Source organism: Sminthopsis crassicaudata, chromosome 4, assembly GCF_048593235.1.
Source record: "Sminthopsis crassicaudata isolate SCR6 chromosome 4, ASM4859323v1, whole genome shotgun sequence".
In the NCBI taxonomy this organism is placed as follows: Eukaryota; Metazoa; Chordata; class Mammalia; order Dasyuromorphia; family Dasyuridae; genus Sminthopsis; species Sminthopsis crassicaudata.
In genome coordinates, this window is record NC_133620.1 from 158,737,809 (window position 1) to 158,761,153 (window position 23,345).

Here is a 23,345-nt window from a genome sequence, read left to right on the forward strand (position 1 = left end):
TTACTTAGGTTCCATAAAAACCTTCTTAAAATGCTTTATTTTTCCCTGGAGCTAAATGAAGCATTAATTTGACTTAACTAAAAGAGAAGTTTAATTAATAATGTACTTTCAAGACTTAGAAATAGGTAGGCTCAGTGCTCCTATACCTGGACCTGGAATCACTAAATATTTATTAAGACCTCCTAAGTCTGAGGCAGAATGGACTTTTAAAAGCCTTAATCCAATATCATCAAGAGAGAAGTAGAGAAAGAAAATCAATTTTGCAATGATTTCTCCCCTAGTAAAGTTCATTGTCAAATCATTGGCTTAGATATCTTAGCAATATTGATACTTTTAAAAATTGAACAAGATAATAAATAAATAAATATAATATAAACATAAAAATATTTATTTCCTATCCCTACACAATAACAACAACAATGATGATGAAATATTCTCCAAGTAAGCAAAAAGCAGAATAGGTATTTATACACCAAGGTGAAACTAACTAAAAGTACAAAATTACATTCTTAAAAGCATTTCAAGATAAATTATATAAATAATTCAGTTTTCCTAAATTCTGCCATGAAAAGACTATGAAGCAGTGACTGAGAAAGAAAGAGAAATATTCACACTTGTAATTCAAACACGAAGTTTTAAATAATTTTGAATTTTTCTTGCCTGTGTTTTTGCAATTCCCAAGGCAATGAGAGAAAATTGAACTTCTTGCTCATTAATTTGCTCATTAATGAAGGTAAACTCTAACTTTCTAAGGAGGTTCTGGCTTAGATGGTGTTTGGTTGGTAGCTGGTCACCTTGAGAGCCATTTTTACTATATCTACACTTAGAGTCATTTCGGATGATTTAGAATGCCCTTCAAGAGTCTGCAATGATTCAGAGTAAAAACTGTGCTCAGTCAGTCATCAATCTACAAGGCGTAGCACAGTTTTAGACATGTGGCACATTCTCAATAAATGTGGAATTGAATTTTTATAAGCACAAAATTCCCAGTTCTAGGAACTTCTGGTTAGCAGAATGTTAGATAATTAAGAGATTTGCTATTTTTAAATATGGCACAAATTTTTCAATTCTCCCACTGAAATTTCAATGTTTTGAATCTAAACCAACGAAAAAGACAGTTTTAGTGACAAATCTGTCACATGAAAAAAATCCAATTAAAAAAAGCCTTTTTAGAATTTATATCTTTGAATATATGATTATACTTGTGTTTACTGAAGTCTAATTAAGATGTCTGCCTAGCTAAAAAATCATAAAGACCCTTAAGAGGGAAACTGACTACAAAAAATTTTGATTACATGATCACACACTTTATAGACACAAAATATGCCTTAATTATTATTGCATCAATAATCAAATTGACTCCTGCAGAATGAAGATTAATTGGAGATTAAGTGGTAGTCTATAGACACAGAATGAAGCATATGTTATCAGACAGGGCCACTTTATCTATGTTTTTTGGTTAATAATGATTCTTTGTTAAAAGAGTGGTTTCTATTGCCGTGAGAAATTCTTGTGAAACAACAATAATGCTAAAAAGACAAAAACTCAGAATATCAACAAAATGCCTTTAAAGTATGTTTATGGGGGATTTTTGCAAGCTGGAAAATGATAATTGATATCTGGCAATCTGGGGTCTCACTCTGGAAGAAATTCCAAAAAATATATTTATTATTCACATATGTTACACAAATTACATACATATATAAAATAAAATAATGTAACATGTATATATATTTGTATACACACATATATACGTACACACACAGATATGTTGGCATCAGGAAGACATGACTGAATCCTTCTCTAGATACTTTACAGATATGTAACCCTAACTACTTGCTTAATCTTTCTCAGTCTCAGTTTAGCAATTTGTAATATGGGTGATAATAATAGTACAAGTCTTCACATTCACAGAACATTGGCATGAGAATCAAGTAAGATTTTTTTTATGTAAAGTAAATTTTATAAATGCTGGTTATTGTATATATCTTTTGATAAACTACACATAAGATAAGAAGACAGTCTTAAAGTTCAATTTTAAATAGAAATGATAGAAACAGGTGCTGAATGCTCCTCAAAATTGGCATTTTTAAAAGAATTCGGCATTTTTTCCCTTTCCCAATTGATAAATGGACAAAGGATATGAACAGACAAGTTTCAGATAAAGAAATTACAACTTCCAGTTTCTAGTCATAAAAAACCTCCAAATCATTATTGATTAGAGAAATACAAATTAAGACAACTCTGAGGTACCACTTCATACCTTTCAGATTGGCTAAGATGACAGGAAAAGATAATGATGAATGTTGGAGGGGATATGGGAAAACTGGGACATTAATACATTGTTGGTGGAGTTGTGAACTGATCCAATCATTCTGGAAAGCAATTTGGAACTATGCCCAAATAAAACTGTGCATACTATTTGATCCAGAAGTGTCTTTAAAAAAAAAAAAAAGGAAAAATGGTCTACATGTGCAGAAATATTTATAGCAGCCCTTTTTATTAGTGGCAAGGAATTTGAAGTTGAGTGCATCTCCATTAGTTGGGGAATGTCTGAGTAAGTTATGGTATATGAATATGATAGAACATTACTGTTCTGTAAGTTTTCAAATTTCAGAAAAGACTAAAAAGCCTTACATGAACTGATGCTAAGTGAAGTGAAAAGGACCAAGAGAACACTGCACACAGCAACAATAAGATTATGTGATGATCAGTTGTGATGGAATTGGCTCTTTTTAACAATGAGGTGATTCAAGGCAATTCCAATATATATGTGATGAAAAAAGTCATCTGCATCCAGAGAGAGAATTATGGAGATTGAATATGGATCAAATTATGGTATTTTCATCTTGTTTTGTTGTTGTTGTTTTGTTTGCTTGGTTTTTTTCTTTCTTTCTCTTGTTTTTTTTTTTTCCATTTTGATCTGATTTTTCTTGTGCAGCATGACAAATATGGAAATATGTTTAGAAGAATTGCACCTATACTGTCTAGGGGGAGGGGGGAGCTGAGAAGGGAGAAAAATTTGGAACACAAAGTTTTGCAAAGGTGAATGCTGAAAAAACTATCTTTGCATGTATTTGGAAAAATAAAAATAAAAAAATTAAAATTAAAATTAAAAAAGGAAAAACAAAAAAAAAGGCATTGTGGTACCTACTTTATTGCAGCTTGTAACTTCTCACACAGGACAGAGAGGACAGAGACGACATCATCACAGAGAGTTTCTAAAGTTGAACCTTCAAAACAGAAAAAATTAAAGAGTAAAAATGACATAGTAGATACCACAGTATCAGAAGGCTCACACTATAATTTTTATAATTTCTACTTTTTGGAGCTCCCATGACTGGACATGCCTGCAATCCACCAAAGGAAAAACATAATAACGAGAAGAAATTCTACATGGAAAGGTGAAAACAACAATTCCTTGATGGAACAAGAATAAATTCAAAGAAAAATATGGATAGACTTGCACAAAATAAAAAGAGCAGAACTAAGAGAATATTACATATAGAAACAGCAATATTGTTTTAAGGACAATTTTGAGTAAAGAAGGCCGTTTAACTATTTTAAATATCCAAATTAATCCACAGGACCTATGAAGGAGGATGTTGTCTGCATCCAGAAAAAATACTAATAAATAGAAGTATATATAGAATGATTTTTAAATCTCTCTGTGTGTATACATACATACACACATCCACACATATTTGCATCTAATGGTAGATATCTCAAGGACAAGGGGGAGCTGGCAAGGAAAAAAAAGGAAGGGGAAAAAAGAAATTTACATGACAAATTTATTATTTATTTAAAAGAAATAGAAAGTTTTACATACTAGATTTACAGTTTTATGTGTATTCACCTTTTTGCTTTTATTTTCTTTTTTTTTTCTTTGCTGAGGCAATTGGGGTTAAGTAACTTGCCTAGAGTCACATAGCTAAGAAGCTGTGTCTGAGTCAAAGTGTCTGAGGCCAGATTTGAACTCAGGTCCTCCTGACTTTGCAATCATCTTTTTTTAAAAAAAATTATACTGTGTTATAGAAATGCTTCCACAAAATAAAAATTAAAAAAAAAATTAAAATTAAAAGCATAAACTCAAAGGGTTTATTTCCTCTTTTAATATTTCATGAATTGTTTTTTGTTCTAAGTAAACATTGTTGATGTTTTCCAGTCATTTCTTCATGACTCTTTGGATCATAGCATAGCAAAACTGTCTATGGAGTTTTCTTGGCAAAGATACTAGAGTGGTTTGCCATTTCCTTCTTCAGTGGATTAAGGAAAACACAGGTCAAGGAACTTTGCCAGAATCACATACTAGTAAGTATCTGAAGTCAGATTTAAATTCAGGTCTTCTTGACTCCAGACCCAGCACTCTAAACCTCCTAGCTGCCTTAAGTAAACAGAACCCAAACACATATAATTGAGTGAGAGTTCAAAAGTATTAAAATGGACCAACATAAGCAATAGAGACTGAATTGCTCAAAGTTCAGCCAAGTTCACTTCCCAGAATGCCAAGTATTCTTTTGAAAGAAAAGTGAGTCTAGAGAATGGGAGATACTGCAATTACCAGGAGAAAACTCATAATCTCTTGACATTTAAGGTATAGTCCAGAGTCAACAGGGCACCTAGAAAGCACATTGCTTCAAGGAGAAATGGATGGCCACATCCAGCGAGAGTTGCCTTAAAGGTTATATGTTGGTAGAAAGAAACTAACAGAAATTTTCAGGCTTAGCACAGTAACCTATACATATTAGGTGTTCTTTTTGTTGGATGGATGGATGGATGGAGATGGAGATAATACATACTCCAGGAGTATAGTATAAGTTTGAGAAGAAAAGTCTTATTGCAAGTGAGAACTATTCAAAGTCATCATGTTTTTCCCTTTGATTATCAGTCATTTATGTTAAAAGAATTATTTACATATAGTATTGCATATAGAGAAACAGTTAGGCAGTATGGTAAATAAAGCACTACATTAGAATCAGGAAAAATTGGGTTTGAATCCTGCTCAAACATATTTATGCTAATCTGCTTACCAAAATACACCAAATTGTCTCTTTAATGCACACTTCAAGTATATAATAAATTTTGGGTAATTTAATAATTTGCCAAATTTAAATTATATTAAAATATTTAAATCATAACCTGATACTTCCTGATGGTACTATGTAATTTGATACTGATAAAATAAATCTTGCCAGATATGAAAAGAAAGTCACACTCATTGTGTGAGTAAGGGCAACCTACTTAACTTCTCTGTACCTCAATTTCCTTATCTGTGAAATGGGGATAGTAAATACATATTTCATAGGATTGGTATGTAGTTCAAATGAAATAACATATGTAAAGCATTTTGTAAACTTTAAAATGTTATTAAGGACCAGAACAAATTTGCTTCTTGGAAGATCAAGGGAATTTGGTTTTGGGTGCAGCTTAATCTGTGGCAAGAGTAGGAAGTTGAGTACCAGATAAAAGTTAATACTTTGTTGAATGAATAAGGGTACTCAGGAAAACTCATTTTAGACTAGGAACAATACTACTAAAAATTAATAATAATAATAATAGGCATTTATAAGGTGACAAATTTTGCAAAGTATAGTGTATGGTATCTAATTTGATCATTATAATAACCCTATGAGGTAGGTGTTATCATCCCCATTTTACAGATGAAGAGACAGAGGTGGGGAGAGGTTAAATAAATTGCCTAGGGTTATAAAACTAATAAGCATCTGAGGCAGGATTTGAATTTACTTATTTCTGACTCCAAGTCCATTACTCTATTACAGGACTTGTCTAAAGAAAATAATGCAGTATCTTAATGCAGTATCTCCTATTATCAGGAGAAAATAAATAAAATTAGAAACAAATTAATTTAAGTGTAAATGGAGGCATGAAGACAAACATATTGGTTGACTTTGTATTTACTCCAGACACATATAATCATCTCCTGATCAATCACTTAAGTAGTTCTTTGGTCTTATAGATATGGGCATTTCCTCCCTCAATGCAGATAGTAACATATCCATTCTGTATAATTCTTTCCTCTATTCATCTATAAAGGATTTGCTGGATGTGTTAGGAGACTTCTAGGTCTTTTACATTTCATTGTAACCAGTAGAGCTTGAAGTCTGTTTAGTTGTTACTCCTTGCTCTCACCAAAGAACTGGGCTTCTTCCTTTTTCTGATCAAATCAATAATATCCTTTATTTCACTCTCTGTGGTGATATACCATGAGAAATAGTGCTGCAGCCTATTTTTATTTACTGTGTGTCAGTTGGTATTTAGGTCATCTGTTTCTCTGATTCTCCTGGGATTGTGCCATTTCAAGAACCACAAGATATATAGCAGGACTGAGAGAACTTTTGTGTTGAAAAGAAGAGCCTTGTGGGTTCCTATCAATTGGAGAATGGTTAAGAGAGCTATGGTAGGTTAATATAAAATTACTATGCACTAAGGATGTAAAGGTGAAAAAATTCCAAAAAAGCAAAGGAAGTCTTAAATATGAACTGATACAGAATGAAGCAAGCAAAAGAAGAAAAACAACATAAAAAAATTCCTACAACAATGCAAATGGAAAATATAACAATATCATCAAATAAATCAGAATATTATAATGATCAAACCTGATCATGGAAAATATATGAGAAAATGAATCCTCCTCACTTCTTTGAAGAACTGGGGAACTATGGTTGTGGAGCTATCAGACTTAATTGACATACTGATTAATTTTCCTGAAATGCTTCCCTCTGCCTGCCATTAAATCTTTGTTTTGAGGGGTTGGTGTGCTAGATTGGGAGGGGGAAAGAATATGTTGAGAAGCAAAAATAATGTAAAATCAAAAGATATCAATTAAAAAATAGATGGACTTTTGAACCAGGGAGATTAGGACCATCAAAAAGTATTCCATGATTTCCTAAACAGAATCCAGCTTGATATTTTCCTCTTGTTATGCAGTTCTAAGATCTAGCTTAATGTTTATCTGTAGTATCTATTCCAGATCTATAATATATACATATACATATGTAAATGAACTGGTCAACCAAATGCATATCATAGTCTGGACAATGACATAGTCAGACATATATTTAGTTCCTCCCATTATTGCTCATTGATATATTTTTATGTCTCCCTAGGATTTTTATACATTAACTTTTATTGTCTTTGTTGACCTCAAAGTACTATGATCAGTAATTTACTACAGTCAAGGGTAGATGAGATAGAGACAAGAGCTATATTTCCAAGACAGCAGAAGCATTTGAACGTTAGGACCCTAAATACAAGAAATCTGATATTTTGCCACTGAGTTTATGTGAGGACTCTGCCAAAGAGCCACTTTTATCTTTACTATATTAGCTTCAGAAGACTTTTTCCATATGGTTTAGTTGTTGAAGCACTAAGATTGAAGTTGGAATATCTAATTTGTGGAGACAACTGTTTCACAACCCACTTTTAAAAAATGTAATCATTATTTTGGGCTCATATGAAATATAATTGACTATTGATAGTAAATGGTAGAACATTCATTCAAATATTTTGTGAGAGTCTACAATCTATAAAACATTTTGTTAGATACTATCTCTAAAGACAAAGTTAAATAAAATTGCTGGGAAACTCATTTCCTTTTCTGTTTCCAAGTTACATTTGTCCAAAAGGAAGATGTTCTGGGGCAGTGAAATAGGCAAATGGGAAGAGACAAAAACTAACTTGGAAAACCTACAAAATGGAAAATTAATATTGGAATAATGGACTCTATATTACCTTTTTAAAAATGTGTTACAAAAATCAAATGAAATTAGCCTTTAAAAAAAATGTGTGAATTGTCAGATTCTTGAATTACTGACAATGATTATGGTATCAATAGCCAAAATGGTGGGAAAGATTTTAGGAATTGGGGACCAGAAAAAGATATATACAAAGAAAAAAAAGGAAAATCCTGAGATTAAGTTATAAAGCAAAGAATATATATTTTCCTTTGAAAAATCAGAAGAAAAGGGAAAAACCATGAAAGGAAAAAAAAAAGAAAAATGGGAGTGTGTATGTGGGGGTGAAGTAAACATAGCATATGTTGATTTACATTCATTCTCCATAGTTCTTTCTCTACATGCAGATGGCATTTTCTGTGCAAAGTTTATTGGGAGGTAACTTAGTCTTAAGGAGTACCTTAAGAATGTGAATAGCAGGGTATGAGTGGAGTAATTTATCTAATAATTCAGAATTCAGTGATAGTCTTTCAGTTCCTATGAATGGCTCGAATTAAGGTAGTTTAATTTGAGTAGTCAAGTTCCCCTCATTCTCTAAGTAGTTTATATTATATTATGTTTTCCAGTTTGCTTGCTTGATAAATGGGCCTTATACTCACTTATACTATTTCTTTGGATCTTTGAGCCAATCTGTTTCTTCTTCCACTCAGCCCCACCTCTTATTCCTTGGCCTTTTCTTCTATCAAATTCCTATCTACTTAATTAACTATAATATAGGAGAGAAATAGATATTTAAATATTTGATTAAATTATTACAGTTCTGTATTACTTTATTTTAAATTTTAACAATTGGATGTTTTTAAATATCTAGTCAAATAGAACTACACTGCTCAGTCATATATGATTCTGACATGTCTTAATTTAGCAATTATTATATAAGTATCATAAAATGATGAAGTAAATTAGAAATTGCACAAAAAGAAGAAAGCAAATAGATAATATATAGCTGCATTTAATTTAAATAACAATAGCACTAGGTGTGGTGAGGGACCTAAGTAAGGGATCAATTGATATAACAAAATAATAATTATTACACTAACAACATTTATATAATGTTTTAAGATTTGCAAAGTACTTTACAAATATTATTTTACTTTCACAACAGCTCTAAGAAGTAGATACTATTATTATCCTTATACTACAGATGAGGAAATCGCGGCAGAGAAGTTAAATGACTTACTCATAGTCAGAAACTAAGGGTTGGAATCCAGATTTGAACTTAGGTGTGCCCTGATTTGAGGCCCAATGTGCTATCCACTGGGTTATCTAGTTGCCCCAAATAAAATAAAATATGTCATATTAAGCCCCCAAGGACAATCACAGAAAAAAAATCAAATTAAATACCTTGTTTTCCCAAATCTGATGGAATATCTGGATTCTCAACAATCTAGTGAAGGAAGAAGAATATCACAATCAGGATATAAAGTTAAAGAATAAAATCAAGAATGAACATAGCACCCAAGACATATCTTTCACTGGCTAGCCTACACATTTTTTCCCAACTCTGGCCATATCTTTTCTGTTTTCAAGGAACTTACGAAAAAGAATAATGAAGTCTGCAGCACCAGTATAATTTTCATACAACACTCACTTAAGGGACCACTAAACTTATGACATTTCATGGTTGGCTTATGGTTATATTGTGGTACCCATCAAGCCAAGAACATTAATTTAATTTCCAGGTGGGCCACTTAGCTCTGTGTGAAAACCAATTCTATTTTGAGGCTACTGATGGAAGTTTCTCATCTAATCACAAAGGGGGCAATAAGAGTATTTTCATAAATTTATATATGTACCATGCAAAAACCAAAATACATTTCCTTCTGAAAGGTGGTCATTTATACTATCTCTTTTATCTCAAAGACAAAATATTAAATTATAACAACTAAATAAACTAAAGATACATTTTAATTACAATCATTTCCTGTTCAAAGAGATCTCAAAAACCATGGGAGGAGGAATAGGGAAGGGTATGAAGACTCATACAACAGTGAGTATTTATCCATATAAACAGGAATGCATTTTCATGTTGCTGCAAAGATATTCTCTAACTCCATACCTCCTGGATCAGCAGTTAGGATTCCAAAAATATATCCAAAGCACATAGATTTTTATGATTCTCATAGTTTGAGAAATACATTCTTATTGCCTCTATCTTTTTACTAATCTTTTCTCCTCAGATCCATTAAAACCACCACACGAAAGAAGGACAATTTAGAAGAGGTAGGTTGGGATTTCCAGTATCTCAAATTTGATTTATGATATTGTGATATTACAGAGAATTAAATGTTGGTTATTATAGAGAATGAAAAGGAAAAAAAACATTATTAGTGTGTCAGACTAAGTTTTCATTTAAAGAAAACCTGTAAGTCATAATATTGAAGTGAATCAGGCACTATACTAAGCACTGGGGTCTATAAAGAAAGATCCAAATGAAACAGTACTGTGGTGGTAGTCAGGAGATCAGAATCTAGTTTTGGCTCTGCTATCATGAAGCTGTCCTAGTTGAATTACACAGCTTCTCTGAGTTTCTTTTCCTTATCTGTAAAATGTAGAGGTTAGGATTATTTAACTCCTAAGGTCCCTTCTGGGTTTAATTTTTCAATCTCTGAATATTTAATGGGAAAATTCCTAATGCCACCCCCCCCAGCCACTTAGAAAATATATATCTCAAACTGTAATTCACTTTTCATATTAAAAGTTATTTTACATTCCTCCAACTTAGACACAGTGCTCAAAGAAGAACTTAGACTGTGCATTGATAATATTCAGATATGATATAATTTTGGAAGAGTGTCTACCACTCATATTTATTCCAGAAGGTGACAGATATGGAGAAGACAGATGTATCTGGACTTTTCCCAGAAATGCTTATTTTAGAGAATATTTTGGAGCTTAGACAAAGGTCAGTAATGGGTTGGAATGAAATAGCTCAGTAATCATTTTTTGATATTTCTTTTACTGTATGAGCAAAGAAAGCATTTTTCCTTCATTTCCTAATAAGCATACCTCCAGGTCAGAAACCTAGATATATATGCAAAACTTCCAGTGACTTATTTTTACTTATTAAAACCTTATTTAAAATCTATAATAAACCTTTTTTAAAAGAGACTTTGTTTTGGCAACATTTAATATACCTATAACAAAAAAGATTGGGAAAGAGAAGGAACTCAAAATGAAAACCAACTTTTAAAAATAACATAAATGTTTAAAAGTATTGAAATAAAAATAAAACAATACTTTGAAAAGACCATTTGGAAGAGAAAATAATAGAAAGCAAAATATCTTTTCAAAGTATCTAAAAAATAACTGATTAAATTTTCCAAATAATAAGCCATAAAATTTGAGAGCTCCCATCTGACTTCAGTATATAAGCCCTTAAATTCTGATTCTTGTTGTCACAAAGCTGCAGGCTTGAGAAGGTTGTAGGGAGCCACGAAGGATAGTAGACAGCATGCAGTCACATATGAAGGACATCACCAAAAACCTGGTCAGTGCACAGATGCTGCAAGGCTCACCGTGTTCTCCTGCCTTTGCCGTAATTGTAAAGTCAAATCACTCAACATTTGACTGAGAGTTGCCCGCACAGCAGTGTTAATACTACGTTGGTGACAGCTAGATACATATGTCTCAATGCACACCTGGTAGGGAAATAAGATAGCAACACATATATACTATGTAGATAGGGGTATATTCACAACATTTAGGAAGAACAACATAAGAGGACGTCAAATTCCCTTAGGTACAGAAAGTCAGCCTGATTTAGGACTAGCTATTTCATATTCCCAACAATGTTAATGATCCCAAGAAAATACCTTTTGATTTTTTTTAAAGGGGGTAAAACTTACTAGTTTTGCAGTCTTACTTTGCTGTTTTTAAAATGGTGGTTGATTTTCAAAAATAGTGCTGTACAGCACAGTCACAGGAAAAACATTAATGAGGTATAACAATGTAATAATAATAATGCTTTTAGGTTTGTAAAAGGTTTTACAATATTACCTTAATTTATCCTCTCAACAACCTGAGAGGCTGTTATTATCTCTACCTTACAGATGAACACATTGAGCAGACAGAGATTAATAAGAATAATTATTATTATTACAACTAGCATTTACATAATGCCTACTATGTGCCAGGTACTGTGCGAGGATGTTTCTAAATATTATCTCATGTGATCCTCACAACAGTTGTTTGTGATTAGATCATTACCTCCATTTTACAGTTGAAGAAATGGTGGTTAAATGATTTGCCAAAGATCACACAGCTAATAAGAGGCTGAGGCTAAATTTGAACTCAATTCTTCCGGATTCCCAGTCCAATCTATCATCTGCTTGGCTACCTGGCTGCCTTAACTCAGGAACTCTGGATATATAATTTCATTCAAAATAAAACTCACTACACTTGTCTGAAAGCAACTCCCTTGCCATATGCTGTGGATCAAATAAAAACTTTTTTTCAGGTTTGGAAAAGGTATGTCTATAAAGGGCTGAAACTCTGAATAGGTGCACTGGAATCAGACAATGAGCACTTCAGGCTAATTACCGATTGGCCAATACTCTATTAGCATATTCTTGGAAAATGGCTCTTCCCACTATTTGTGTTGGCTCCATCTTTTGGTGTATACAGATAATTGGAAGAGGGATTAGGGGGTGGAGTAAAATAAGCCAGAGTCACTTTTGCAGCAGACGAGGAGAAGGGAGGTAGTGAAGAGCTTGTGTCCATTCCCTTCACTTCTACCCCTAAAGACCAAGAATAAAGATCAATGATTTTTGTTTATCCTGACTCCGGCTGATTCTAAGGCATCTAGAGTGCTAACTCAGTCTCCACATATATCCTTTGATAATTATGATGATATCCTTTATGAAAATAAATCTGTCTGCTAAATTCATTTTTTTCTTTAATATATATGGAAGTCATTGAGCTACAGCATGTCAAATTCCCATAGAGGCCCATAAACCCTATTTAATTGACTTTAAAATCACATAGTAACATTACCTATGTTTTATTATATTTGTGTTAAATACTTCCCAGTATTAAATTTAATTTAATTTGAATATTTAGTTAAATATTTTCCATTATTTTCATTTAGACTAGACTACATTAGGACTGTTGTAGACCATATGTGGCTTGCATGTGCAAATGTGTTTCATAAAGAATATTAGGACTAGGGAGCAAATTTTTACAAACTATTTCATTGCAAGTTAATTTTAAAGTCACCTTCTTACATTGGCACCAATGTCTACATCATGGCGAGATTACAGACTTTAAAAAACATAATGAAATTGAATTTTGATTATAAAAAGGTTTTGCTTTGTATACTTTATAATGGCTTAGAAACTATTTAAACATGGTCACCGTTTCTTGAAAAAAACAGATTTTCATAACATTATGTACACTGTAATAATGCCATCTGTTTTGTAATGCAACATTTTTTTTGTGAAGTTCTAGCAACACTTTTCAAGTTGGTATTTGCTTTATCAATGGTGATCTCTAAATGAAAATAGTTTTCTCTAATTTTTGTTGGGGGGTAGGGTGAGGCTGATATATTTTCATCAATTTAGGGTTTTTCTGGTGTAGAACTCCCTTTATAATATAAAGCATAAATTCATCTGTAAGTGATAGTATTACAGAACAATGACACCCAGAGAGGATGAATGACTTACTAGTATATTTCAGAGGCAAAATTTGAACTGAGGTCCTCCAGACCCCTAGGCTGACCATTGGTCTTCTATCCCAGTCTTTCTCTTTTAATATGTACAAGTAGTTTTACAATTTTAAAAGCTTCCTACCCATAGTAACTATCTTCAGAGACAGGATGATGTGGTAGTGCAAAGGTCTATATCAGAGTCAGGAGAAACAAAACTTCATAACTAGCCTCTGACACACACATGGACTTTATGAAAAATGGCATATCTGCATTGGTGGAGTTACTTCCATTAGCTGGAGATCCCTGTGTCTATGAAATCACAGCTCTGAGCTTCAAAGCATAATGGCACATTTAATTTGATTTACAAATGAGATTGTTTTTTAAAAAATGTATAGAACAAACCAAATGTGGACACCTCAAGTAAAACTAATCAACATGACTGTAACTCCACAGCTCTTGACATATGAAAGTGAACCTATGTATGATTTGAGGCCATATGGAATTACCAGTTCTGAAGAAAATGAACAAGAACAAATAGTCAAATTTCAAGTTTATTTTTAGGTTTCAATTTGTTTACTATGCTTAGTTTGTAATGCCAAATAGACTGACATTAGATACAATCCATTTTCACTGTTTATCATTTAATATTTATTTAATCTGTAGAGTTTTAAAAATTTCATACACATTTGTAAGGAGAAAAACAAAATAAAAATCAGATGGATAAATACTACATATAGTAAATGATACATAAATATGTGTATATACATATTTGTTGTAGTCATATCAATCTCTTCATTACCCCATTTGAGGTTTTCTTGGTAGAGAAACTGGAATGGTTTTCCATTTCCTTCAACAGCGTATTTTACAGATGAAGAAACTGAGGTAAACAGGGTCAAGTGACTTGCACAAGGTCACATACCTAATAAATGTCTGAGGCTAAATTTGAACTCAGGAAGTTAAGTTTTTCTGACTTCAGACTGGGAATTTTATTGAACACACCATGGAGCTGAATATGTAATGCATTAAATAACAGCACCTAACTTACAAACCCAGATGTAACCCCATTTTATTCTATTCAATAGAATATAAGTTTCTTGAAGGTAGGGTCTGTTTTATTTTTGTCATTTTGGGTGGTACTTGGCACATGATAGATAATAAAAGTCATCGAATTAAATTAAATTCTTTTAACTGTGTTAAATGAACCTGAGCTTTCTTGGTCTTTTCTGAAGCAAAGATTCTAAATCCTACTATATAACATATTAATAAAGTTGAAGGGAAAATGTTCACTTCCAAAATTTATAAAATTTGGTTAAATTAATTCAACCACTTGCATTTTCCAGACAGTACCTATTTCAAATGAAGAAAATATATTTTTAAAAATAAGACTTTGCAAAAAAGAACATTTTTGACAAGCATCCCAATTTAAGGGTTGCAATTATGGTCATCATAATTATCATTAAAGATTAATGTTTTTCCATAGATCTGAGTTTTCTTCATTCCCCTCCCCCCAAAAAAGCTGTTAAAAAGAAGCAATTAAAGTTAGAGACATTAACAATACTTTGCAGGCTGAATTTCTGGCAAAGGGCATATTGATTTCCTCTTTCAGCTGCTCCAAAACTGTGCACCCCCAACCCAAATTTTCATACTGAGAACTAATACGTCAACTCATTGGTCTTGCCCATAAATGAGGCACCAAGCTCAATACCTTGGGCAAAGCCACATGCACAGGAGCACAAGGACGATGGCACAGAGCAGTGAGGAGCTGAGTAATGAATAATTTGACCGTTTCATGCATTCGTGGACATCCAACTTTATGACATGTTAAATACAACTAAGAGCAAAAACACAAAGGGTTAATGAAGCAAAATATAATGTTTCTCTTCCCACCCCCAAAACAAAAAGAGAGAAAGAAAAGAAAATAAACAAACTTAAATCAAGGAAACATTCGCTTTCTTCACCAGATGGGCTGATGAATAATAACAGTACTATATAAAGCAAGGTGAGAGGAAGGAGAGGAGGTAGCAACAGATTTTCAACAGAGCACCAGTGCCTAAATAATTTGCCTTCCATAACTGGAAACAGTGGGTTTCCTGATGTTTTACTTTTAAATCATAACATACATGCACAAATTTAAAGAAAAACTGTATCTGAACTTTGCTTCTGAAACTGGGCAAAATGAAAGTCAGAGACTACATATTGCCATATGTATAGCTATTTCCCTATTTAGAAAGTATAGTGAACAGAATTCCTTGGATAAAATAATCTATTCTGTAAGGCACTGGTGCCTAAAAAAAAGAGAAGCTGAGGCTGTTCTCCTTAGAAAACTTTTTACAATTGTTCAGGTATTCAGTGGTGTCCAACTCTATGTGACCCCACAGACAAAGTTTAAGTATTCCTGACAGCTATATGGGAGTGGTTTGTCATTTTCTTCTCCAGCTTGTGTTCCTGTTTTATAGATGAGAAATTGAGGCAAATGAAGTTAAGTGAATTGCCTAGGGTCACATGATGGGATCTAGTACAAATCCTACATTTGTTCCTTACTGCCTATATTATTTTGAACAAATAACATAACTTTGATTTGCCTCAGTCCCCTAACTTAAGAAGTCAGTGATTAGGGGCAGCTAGGTAGCACAGTGGATAAAGCACCACCCCTGAAGTCAGGAAGAACTGAGTTCAAATGTGACCTCAGACATTTAACACTTCCTAGCTGTGTGACCCTGGGCAAGTCACTTAACTCCAATTGCCTCAGGGGAGAAAAAAAATGAAGTGAGCAATTAGATAACCTCTAAGGTCCCTTTCAGCTCTTCTATGAGACTATGATTCTATGAGGTACCATGCTTAAAGTTCCCAAGGTCTTCATAATCAAACAAGCAGGTACCAACATCTCAAAGCAGCCAACCTAGAGATACAAAAATGCCTAAGTCAAAATAGGGGAAATTTTGGGAAAGATATAAGGGTGAAGTGAAATCTTTTTTTGATGATTCACTTCACTAGCCACCTGGGCTCTCTTTGATTGCCTTCCTTTGCTTAATTTTGGGTCAGAGAAAAACATGACCAGATTATTAACAATGAAATGTTCTTTAAAAAACTGCAGACAGTCTAGCAAATGACAATACAGAATAGCCTTTCTAGTTGAATCATGTCTAGGGAATGAACGTGTATCAGCTGCCTTGATGAATTACTTAAGATGCTTGTCAGAAACAGTACTGTCAAATCAAAACAAAGAGTCACAGGGGAAAAAGTCATTGAACATTTAAAGAATTATCTAACCCAATGAAAAGACATTTTTAGCAATAAATGGAACTATTTCTGTTCATTTATAAGGGAATAACTTGGCTGGTTATCATGTACACTAATTCCATTCCTGCTAGCATTATAATGTTCTGATGTCATCAACTGAGTTGTTGTTTGTCCTTCATTCAAGAAAATAAAGTCTTGACCTGCAAGTAAACTGGATTTAGTGAGACAGGGCTAGGCAAAGTCACTGCCTCCCTCTTTCTTCCAGAACCATCTGGATCCAGCAAGAAAACATAGATCAAGATTACTGGAGATGATTCCAGATGTACCAGGAGACCTTGGCAAAAAAAAAATGACCTCTTTTACCTAGTCAAAAAATAGATCTGAAGGGGGAACTCTCTGGATTTCTGATCAAAACAGAAAAAAAGTGCTATATACACTCACTCTGAACCTTCAAAACTCAGACAATGAACAAGTGAGATTTGATTGGTCAGTCAGTGAGAGCTACAGTGATTTGAGCTTAAGACATGATTTTCAAAAATGACAAAACAAACAAATAGGGAAGAGGAAAAAAAAAAAAGAAATCTAGCCTTTAGAACCCAAGATATCTTGTGAGGTGTCAGTGATCACAATTTGTATTTGGGTGGAGCACTCACAAATAAGGGTATGGACATAGATACTCAACTCAATATCATGTATCAGTATGATCAAGAAAATAGCCTGTTTTTCAATGTCTTCAGCACAGTATAGGAGAGAAAAGGTATTGGACTTAAAAAATTGGAGGCATGAGTTCAAATATCCCCTTAGATGTATATTACTTGTGTAGCTTTAATGGAATCATTTAATTTTTCAAAATCTAAAATTTTCTCACCTGCAAAATGAGAATGAAAACACTTGTGCTATTTACTTTATAAAGTGATTGTGAGGAAAGCATTTCATGCTATATAAGGGTAAGTTGTTATTATTAGTAGTTTATGATGAAAAAAGTGTCTTGGAAGTTCTATAATGGTCAGTTCCTCAAAGTGATAGCAAAAAGAAATACATCATGGATGTATTAGAGGATAAATTACTTTATCACAAGGTTGTTCTAACACTTCACTGATTAAAATATTGAGAAGCAATAATGTGGCAGAAACAAACACTAGTGATAAAATAAATAGTGAATATTTATGTAGCACCTTAAGATTTGTGATGTGTTTTTTTAAAAATCTTATTTGATTCTCACAACAACCCTTTAAGATAGGTGCTATTATTATCTCTATTAAACAGACAAAGAAAGTGAGGTGAAGGAAGGTTAAGTGACTTGCCTAGATTAGTGTCTGATTATTTTCTCTGGGCTTCAGCTCTCTTATCTATGACGTGAATGTAGTTGATTAATTGAACTTTAAAGTCTTTCTCAGCCCCATGACTTCCATGAAGTATATTTTGACAGAAGCAGGATGAATCAGTTTCATGCTGAATTCCACTGTCCAGTAAATACATTTATGACAACATTTCAGCATAAGATTTTCCATGTTTGCAGATGCTGAATTTTAACCATTTTTCTTTTATTCATCTTCTTGGAAGAAATAAGATACCTATCCACATAAATCTAAACAAAATAATAAAATGTTCAATTTGAGCACTTCCTTCCACACTAGAAGTATTAAAATGGATTGCAAAAATTCCCAGGCCATCCCAAACTAGTGTATATATAATATATAACTCAATCTGTAGTCTCATAGTTGCACAAAAGTAATATTTTACAAATCTAAATATCCAAGTCCTTTTCTGACTAAAATTATTTAAATCAAGGCACATAATTACTAACTTTCAAATGTGTGGAACTTCTCTCAATGATGCTTATCCTGTTCCTAAGATATAAGTGATTTCTTGCTCACTATAATAAACACATATTAGGAAACTCTTGAAATAGATGTAGAAATCATGGAAGAAAATATTTAGGCAAATATCAAAAAAAGACAGAAAAAAGAAACAATATTATTATTTGACTGTTAACAGCCAAACTAAACCAAAAGTATAAATAGATAAGGAGTTTAGGAAATAAATTACCCATCTGGCACAGAGGTATGATTATTGTAGTAATGGAGGAATTTAATTAACTGAATATCTGTTGGAATTTTACCTCTACCAAAAACTTAGTTTGTCTTAAGGTAGAAGAAGGAAAGATGTGAACTTCTAATCTGAAATTTATTTTCACTAACAAGCGAGAAGTGGTTATTAAGGTAGAAATGACAATAGTCTTTGGGTGAAATGATCACTCCATCTTAGCATGTGTGATAGGAAAGGACAGAAAAACTGGGCATCTTCTGGCATGCATCCTAGATTTTGGAAAGAGTTGAGAGAAAGGATGAATGGGATCATTTAGACTAAATTTCTTCATTGGAAATCACTCTAAGAGGAACTGAACATTCTAGAAATATAAGAATATCCATCATGAAGAATGTCACCTATTTGCTCATAGAGAAGAGATATATTAATATAGAAAATGAATAGCACATTAAAAAAAAAACCATGGACATTATGGGGATTCGCTTTGTTTGGCTACGTACATTGATATAAGGATTTTGTTTTGTTTTTGTTTCTGATCTAGAAGATATTATTTGTAAGGTGCTGTCAATAATCTAAAAGAACAGGGAGAATGAGATAACGCTGTAGAACTTGTGAAGGGTAAATGTTTTGATTTACTAAAAAAAAAAAAAAAAGGGAAAAGCCTTCAAATTAGAGACTAGTGATCTGAATTTTGGTTTCTTGCAATATTGCCAAGCAATATATTTTTAAATGGATGGATGGTGAACATCTAGAAAATGAAGTGATTTCAAAGAGCCAGCATTAATTTTTTTTATCAAGAACAGATCATGCCAGGCTATTCTTATTTACTTTACTGATGGGTTATTAAATTAGTAGATGAGGGAAGTTCTGAAGATAAGAGTTTGATTAGATTTTAGCAATCTATTTTGTAGAGGACCTGAACTTTGGAGAAGTATACTTGAAAGAAGTACACTTGAAACAAGGTGTTAGTTAACTCAGTGGAATTGATGAGATAATGGTTCTCTAGTTCACATATGTCTAATATGATATAATGATATAATCACCCCAGTTTGATTAAATGATGTAATCACTTTAGATTGGCTTATACTCAGTATACTGTAATGATGTAATTATAATAGGGTTTTTAAGGGCTGAGAGAACTAGGAATAAAGTCACACTCAGACTGAGACTGGTTGAGACTGGAAGATGGAAGACTGCTGGAGGAGACTGTGTTAGACTGAGACTGGGTCAGATTATGACACAGACTGTGAAGGAGACAGACAGAAGGAGAAAATAAAGACTTTGGACTCTATTCTTGTCCATTCTCTTGGTGACTATCCTGCTGAGACCAAGGCGGCCCTTCCGGAGGACCTCCAGAAAGCTAGCCTGGACATTACAATATTTAATAAGTCTCCCATGCTATTCTTATGAAAAAGATGGAGCATATATATAAAAAAGGAAAAAAATGATGTAAAAGTTGTGCAAAAATACAGTTACATTGATTTGGAATTGACTGGACTTAACTGGGTTTAATGTCAAGGTGGCACATGTTCTCTAGTAAAGTGTTTTGGGTGCTTGGTCCTATACTATTAAATAATGAATTAAGGGCATAAATCATCCGTTTTGTTAGTGAAACAAAACTAGGAAGAATTGGAACTCTTTGAATGACATAATCAGATTTCATATTTTTACAAGAATATATATTTATAGAAAAAATTTATAGAATTTTTTTTAAAAATGATGATATATAATCAGGATAAATGTAAAGTCTTATATTTGGGTTCAAAAAATCAACTTTACAAGCACAAGATGGAAAAGTCCTGGCTAGAAAGCAATTTGTAAAAGACTTAGAAATTTCTTTGTACTGCAAAGTCTATATGAATAATCAATGAGATAATAATAAGCAAATAGATTTTTTAAAAGAGAAATAGTGTCCAGGACTAAGAAAGTACTAATCTAACTCTATTCTATTCTTATCAGATCACATCTGAAGGATACATTGAAGATTACCCAAAGAGACTGGTTTCATTCTCACTAGAGGTCTTTTGGAAAGGATAGGAAACTACTTATAAAGAATGTTATAGATATCATTCTTGTTCACATATCTAGATAGTATTCAAGATTTCTTCCAACTCTGGGATCTTCTCTGAGATCTAGCCTCTCTGTGCCTCAGTTTATTATTAGATGATCTTTAATGTACATTCCCCCCCACACACTGCTCTAATATTCTTTGTGGAATATATTACCAATTGATAAAGAATATAAAAATGGTGTATCTGAGAGTATAAGTTATGAAATTATGTAAAAAATGTCACTGAGGACATTTTATGACCAGAATAACAAGGGGGCTGATGATGAAATAACAATGAAGAACAGACAGTTGTGTTGCTGAGCTATTAAATGATTGGTGTTTTCAGCACGCTGGACAGATCCTCAATGTGAGATTTTTGGAAAAGTATGGACAAGAATCACATATATAGAAAATGCATGGATGGGTAGACATCTTCGTCTGGAGAGATAGAATCCACACCAATGAGATAATAGATAGAAAGGAGATATTGGCATAATAGAAATGAAAAATTTTCAAAAGAAATATGACTTCAAATACTATTTATAATTATACCACACTCAGATTTCTAACACTTTTTACAGTTACCTTTTTTTGATAGATATACACACTGCAGAGCAACCTACTATTAATTGATACTGTCTTTCATAATTCCTGATGCATATGCTCATAATGTAAAAAAATTCATGTCATTTTTATATAAATGGATAAAATGGATACAGTTTTGTATTAAATTATATTAAAAGAGTAAAGAGAAAAAAAAATTTCCCTTCTCTTAAAATGCTAAGAACTGACTTGTAGATGAGGTCAACTTATTAGGAAGTTTTTGTTTTTTTTTTTAGTTCTTTGTAAATTATGAGGTAATTTCTCTACAACTTTGTATTGAAATGTTTTGTTAGTACATTGACATTATTTTTAAAGCATTCAAAAGAAAATGTTTGACAATCTATAATATATTAATAGTATTATTTAATGTAAGCAAATTGGAAAAGGACCAAGCTAAAGAAATATGTTTGAATGAAAATAAAATACTGATCTGCAAGATGGCAAGTCAGAATTGAGTGGAGTAAAATCAAGAGTAAAAAGGATTGCCAATGAACTTTTTCTTAATAATTCATAATAAGGATGAGGGAAAGCACTGCATCTACAGTAGGACCCCATGTTTCTGTAGTTTGCTATGGCAGAGAACATACAGGGGATTGGAGTAGAGAGAGGCTAGATGTAAGCAAGTTATCAATCAATCAACAAGAATTTATTAAGGGTTGACTAGTGTCAGGCCCTGTGTCAGCTGCTGGGGATAGGAAGACAAAAATAAAATAGTTTCTCCCCTCATGGAACTTCTTACTCTCTCTTGGATTTTAAGTGCCAGGTTAGGATATAATCAAGATCAGATTTATTAAGGTAATTGGAGAACAATGATTCAATTAATAGGCATCAGGAAAAAGCACCATGAAGGCTTTTAGCAACCAAACTGTAAGTGGATTATCTGATGGCAACAGACAAAGAACTGAGCTACAATAATATCTAGAATCACCAAGATAAGATTAAGGCTGAAATTTTTGGAGAGTTAAAAAACCAAGCTAAGGTTTCATCAAGTAATGATTCATAAGCAAAGGTAAATCATCTAAATGTGACTAAAAACAAAGCTATTTCTAGTCTTTTAAATAGATAATATTCTCATTGTAATTCTTTTTAAAGTGGTAGAATCTCAACATTTTCTGTCTTAGCTTGTTAGTTTCCCCACCTTAAAATTTCTACATTTAGAATCAGAGCATTTTGGAGCTGAAAAAGAACTTTGGAAACTTAAAGAAACTGAAGCTATAATAAGCAAAGGGGTCTATCCAAGACCACAGAATTAATGGCAGGATTCACAGAAGAACCTTAGAAGAACTCCCTTGATTCCTATACTGGCCCCTCTTTCTACTCTACCAAATTTGTTTCATTGATGATGCTCTACAAGCCTAAACATTCCTACTACAATTGAGCTCTGCATGTGACTATTGTTAGAGCCTCTCTTTATCTCCCAACAGTGCTTTGTTCTTTTTGGTCTGAAAGCATCCACCTGTCAGAACTTGCCAGTTCTTAAAAGCTATATACTTTGTACAAAGTAGTGATAAAAAAAAACCTCATTACAGCATAGCTTTTAAACCAAGATGCTGCCAAATAGCAAGAAATGTATGTAATAAATCCAGTGAGTCAAATTTTCTGCCAGGACAATTCTCAGAAGTGCTCTGAAGCAGACATTAATATTCTGCTGCAAAAGGCTCAAGGTGGGGGGAGGGGTTGGTGTTGAGAAATACAGAGTTTTAGATATTTTTTTTGCAAGTTAGGGAGGACCTTAAGTATGGACCAGTCATTACATTGATGTGGAGACAGCCTAGGATAGAACCGCCTATCAATGCTGAGTAGCAACTCATCAGTAAGTTGTATACTTAAAAAGGAGTTGTCCAAGAGAACTGTTCTGTTCTGCACACATATATTTAGGATATACTATAACATATTTAACATGTATAAGACTACCTGCCATCTAGGGGAGGGGGTGGAGGAAGAGAAGGGAAAAGTTGGAACAAAAGTGAGTGCAAGGGATAATGTTGTAAAAAAAAAAATT

The 23,345-nt window shown here is 32.9% G+C and overlaps 1 protein-coding gene across 6 annotated transcripts in view; it reads right to left on the reverse strand.

Moving 5' to 3' along the window:
- ARFGEF3 (ARFGEF family member 3) overlaps positions 1-23,345 on the reverse strand; it is a 213,024-nt gene that overhangs the window by 99,807 nt on the left and 89,872 nt on the right. For 3 of the 6 annotated variants that reach the window (XM_074309724.1, XM_074309719.1, XM_074309722.1), the window contains exons 6-9: positions 15,107-15,232; positions 11,273-11,395; positions 9,099-9,141; positions 3,155-3,233 (exon numbers count right to left, since the gene is read on the reverse strand). In XM_074309724.1, coding sequence (XP_074165825.1) covers positions 3,155-3,233; positions 9,099-9,141; positions 11,273-11,395; positions 15,107-15,232 — 371 coding nt within the window. The remainder of the gene's footprint in view (positions 1-3,154; positions 3,234-9,098; positions 9,142-11,272; positions 11,396-15,106; positions 15,233-23,345) is intronic. The other 3 variants (XM_074309720.1, XM_074309721.1, XM_074309723.1) reach the window with 3 other exon arrangements.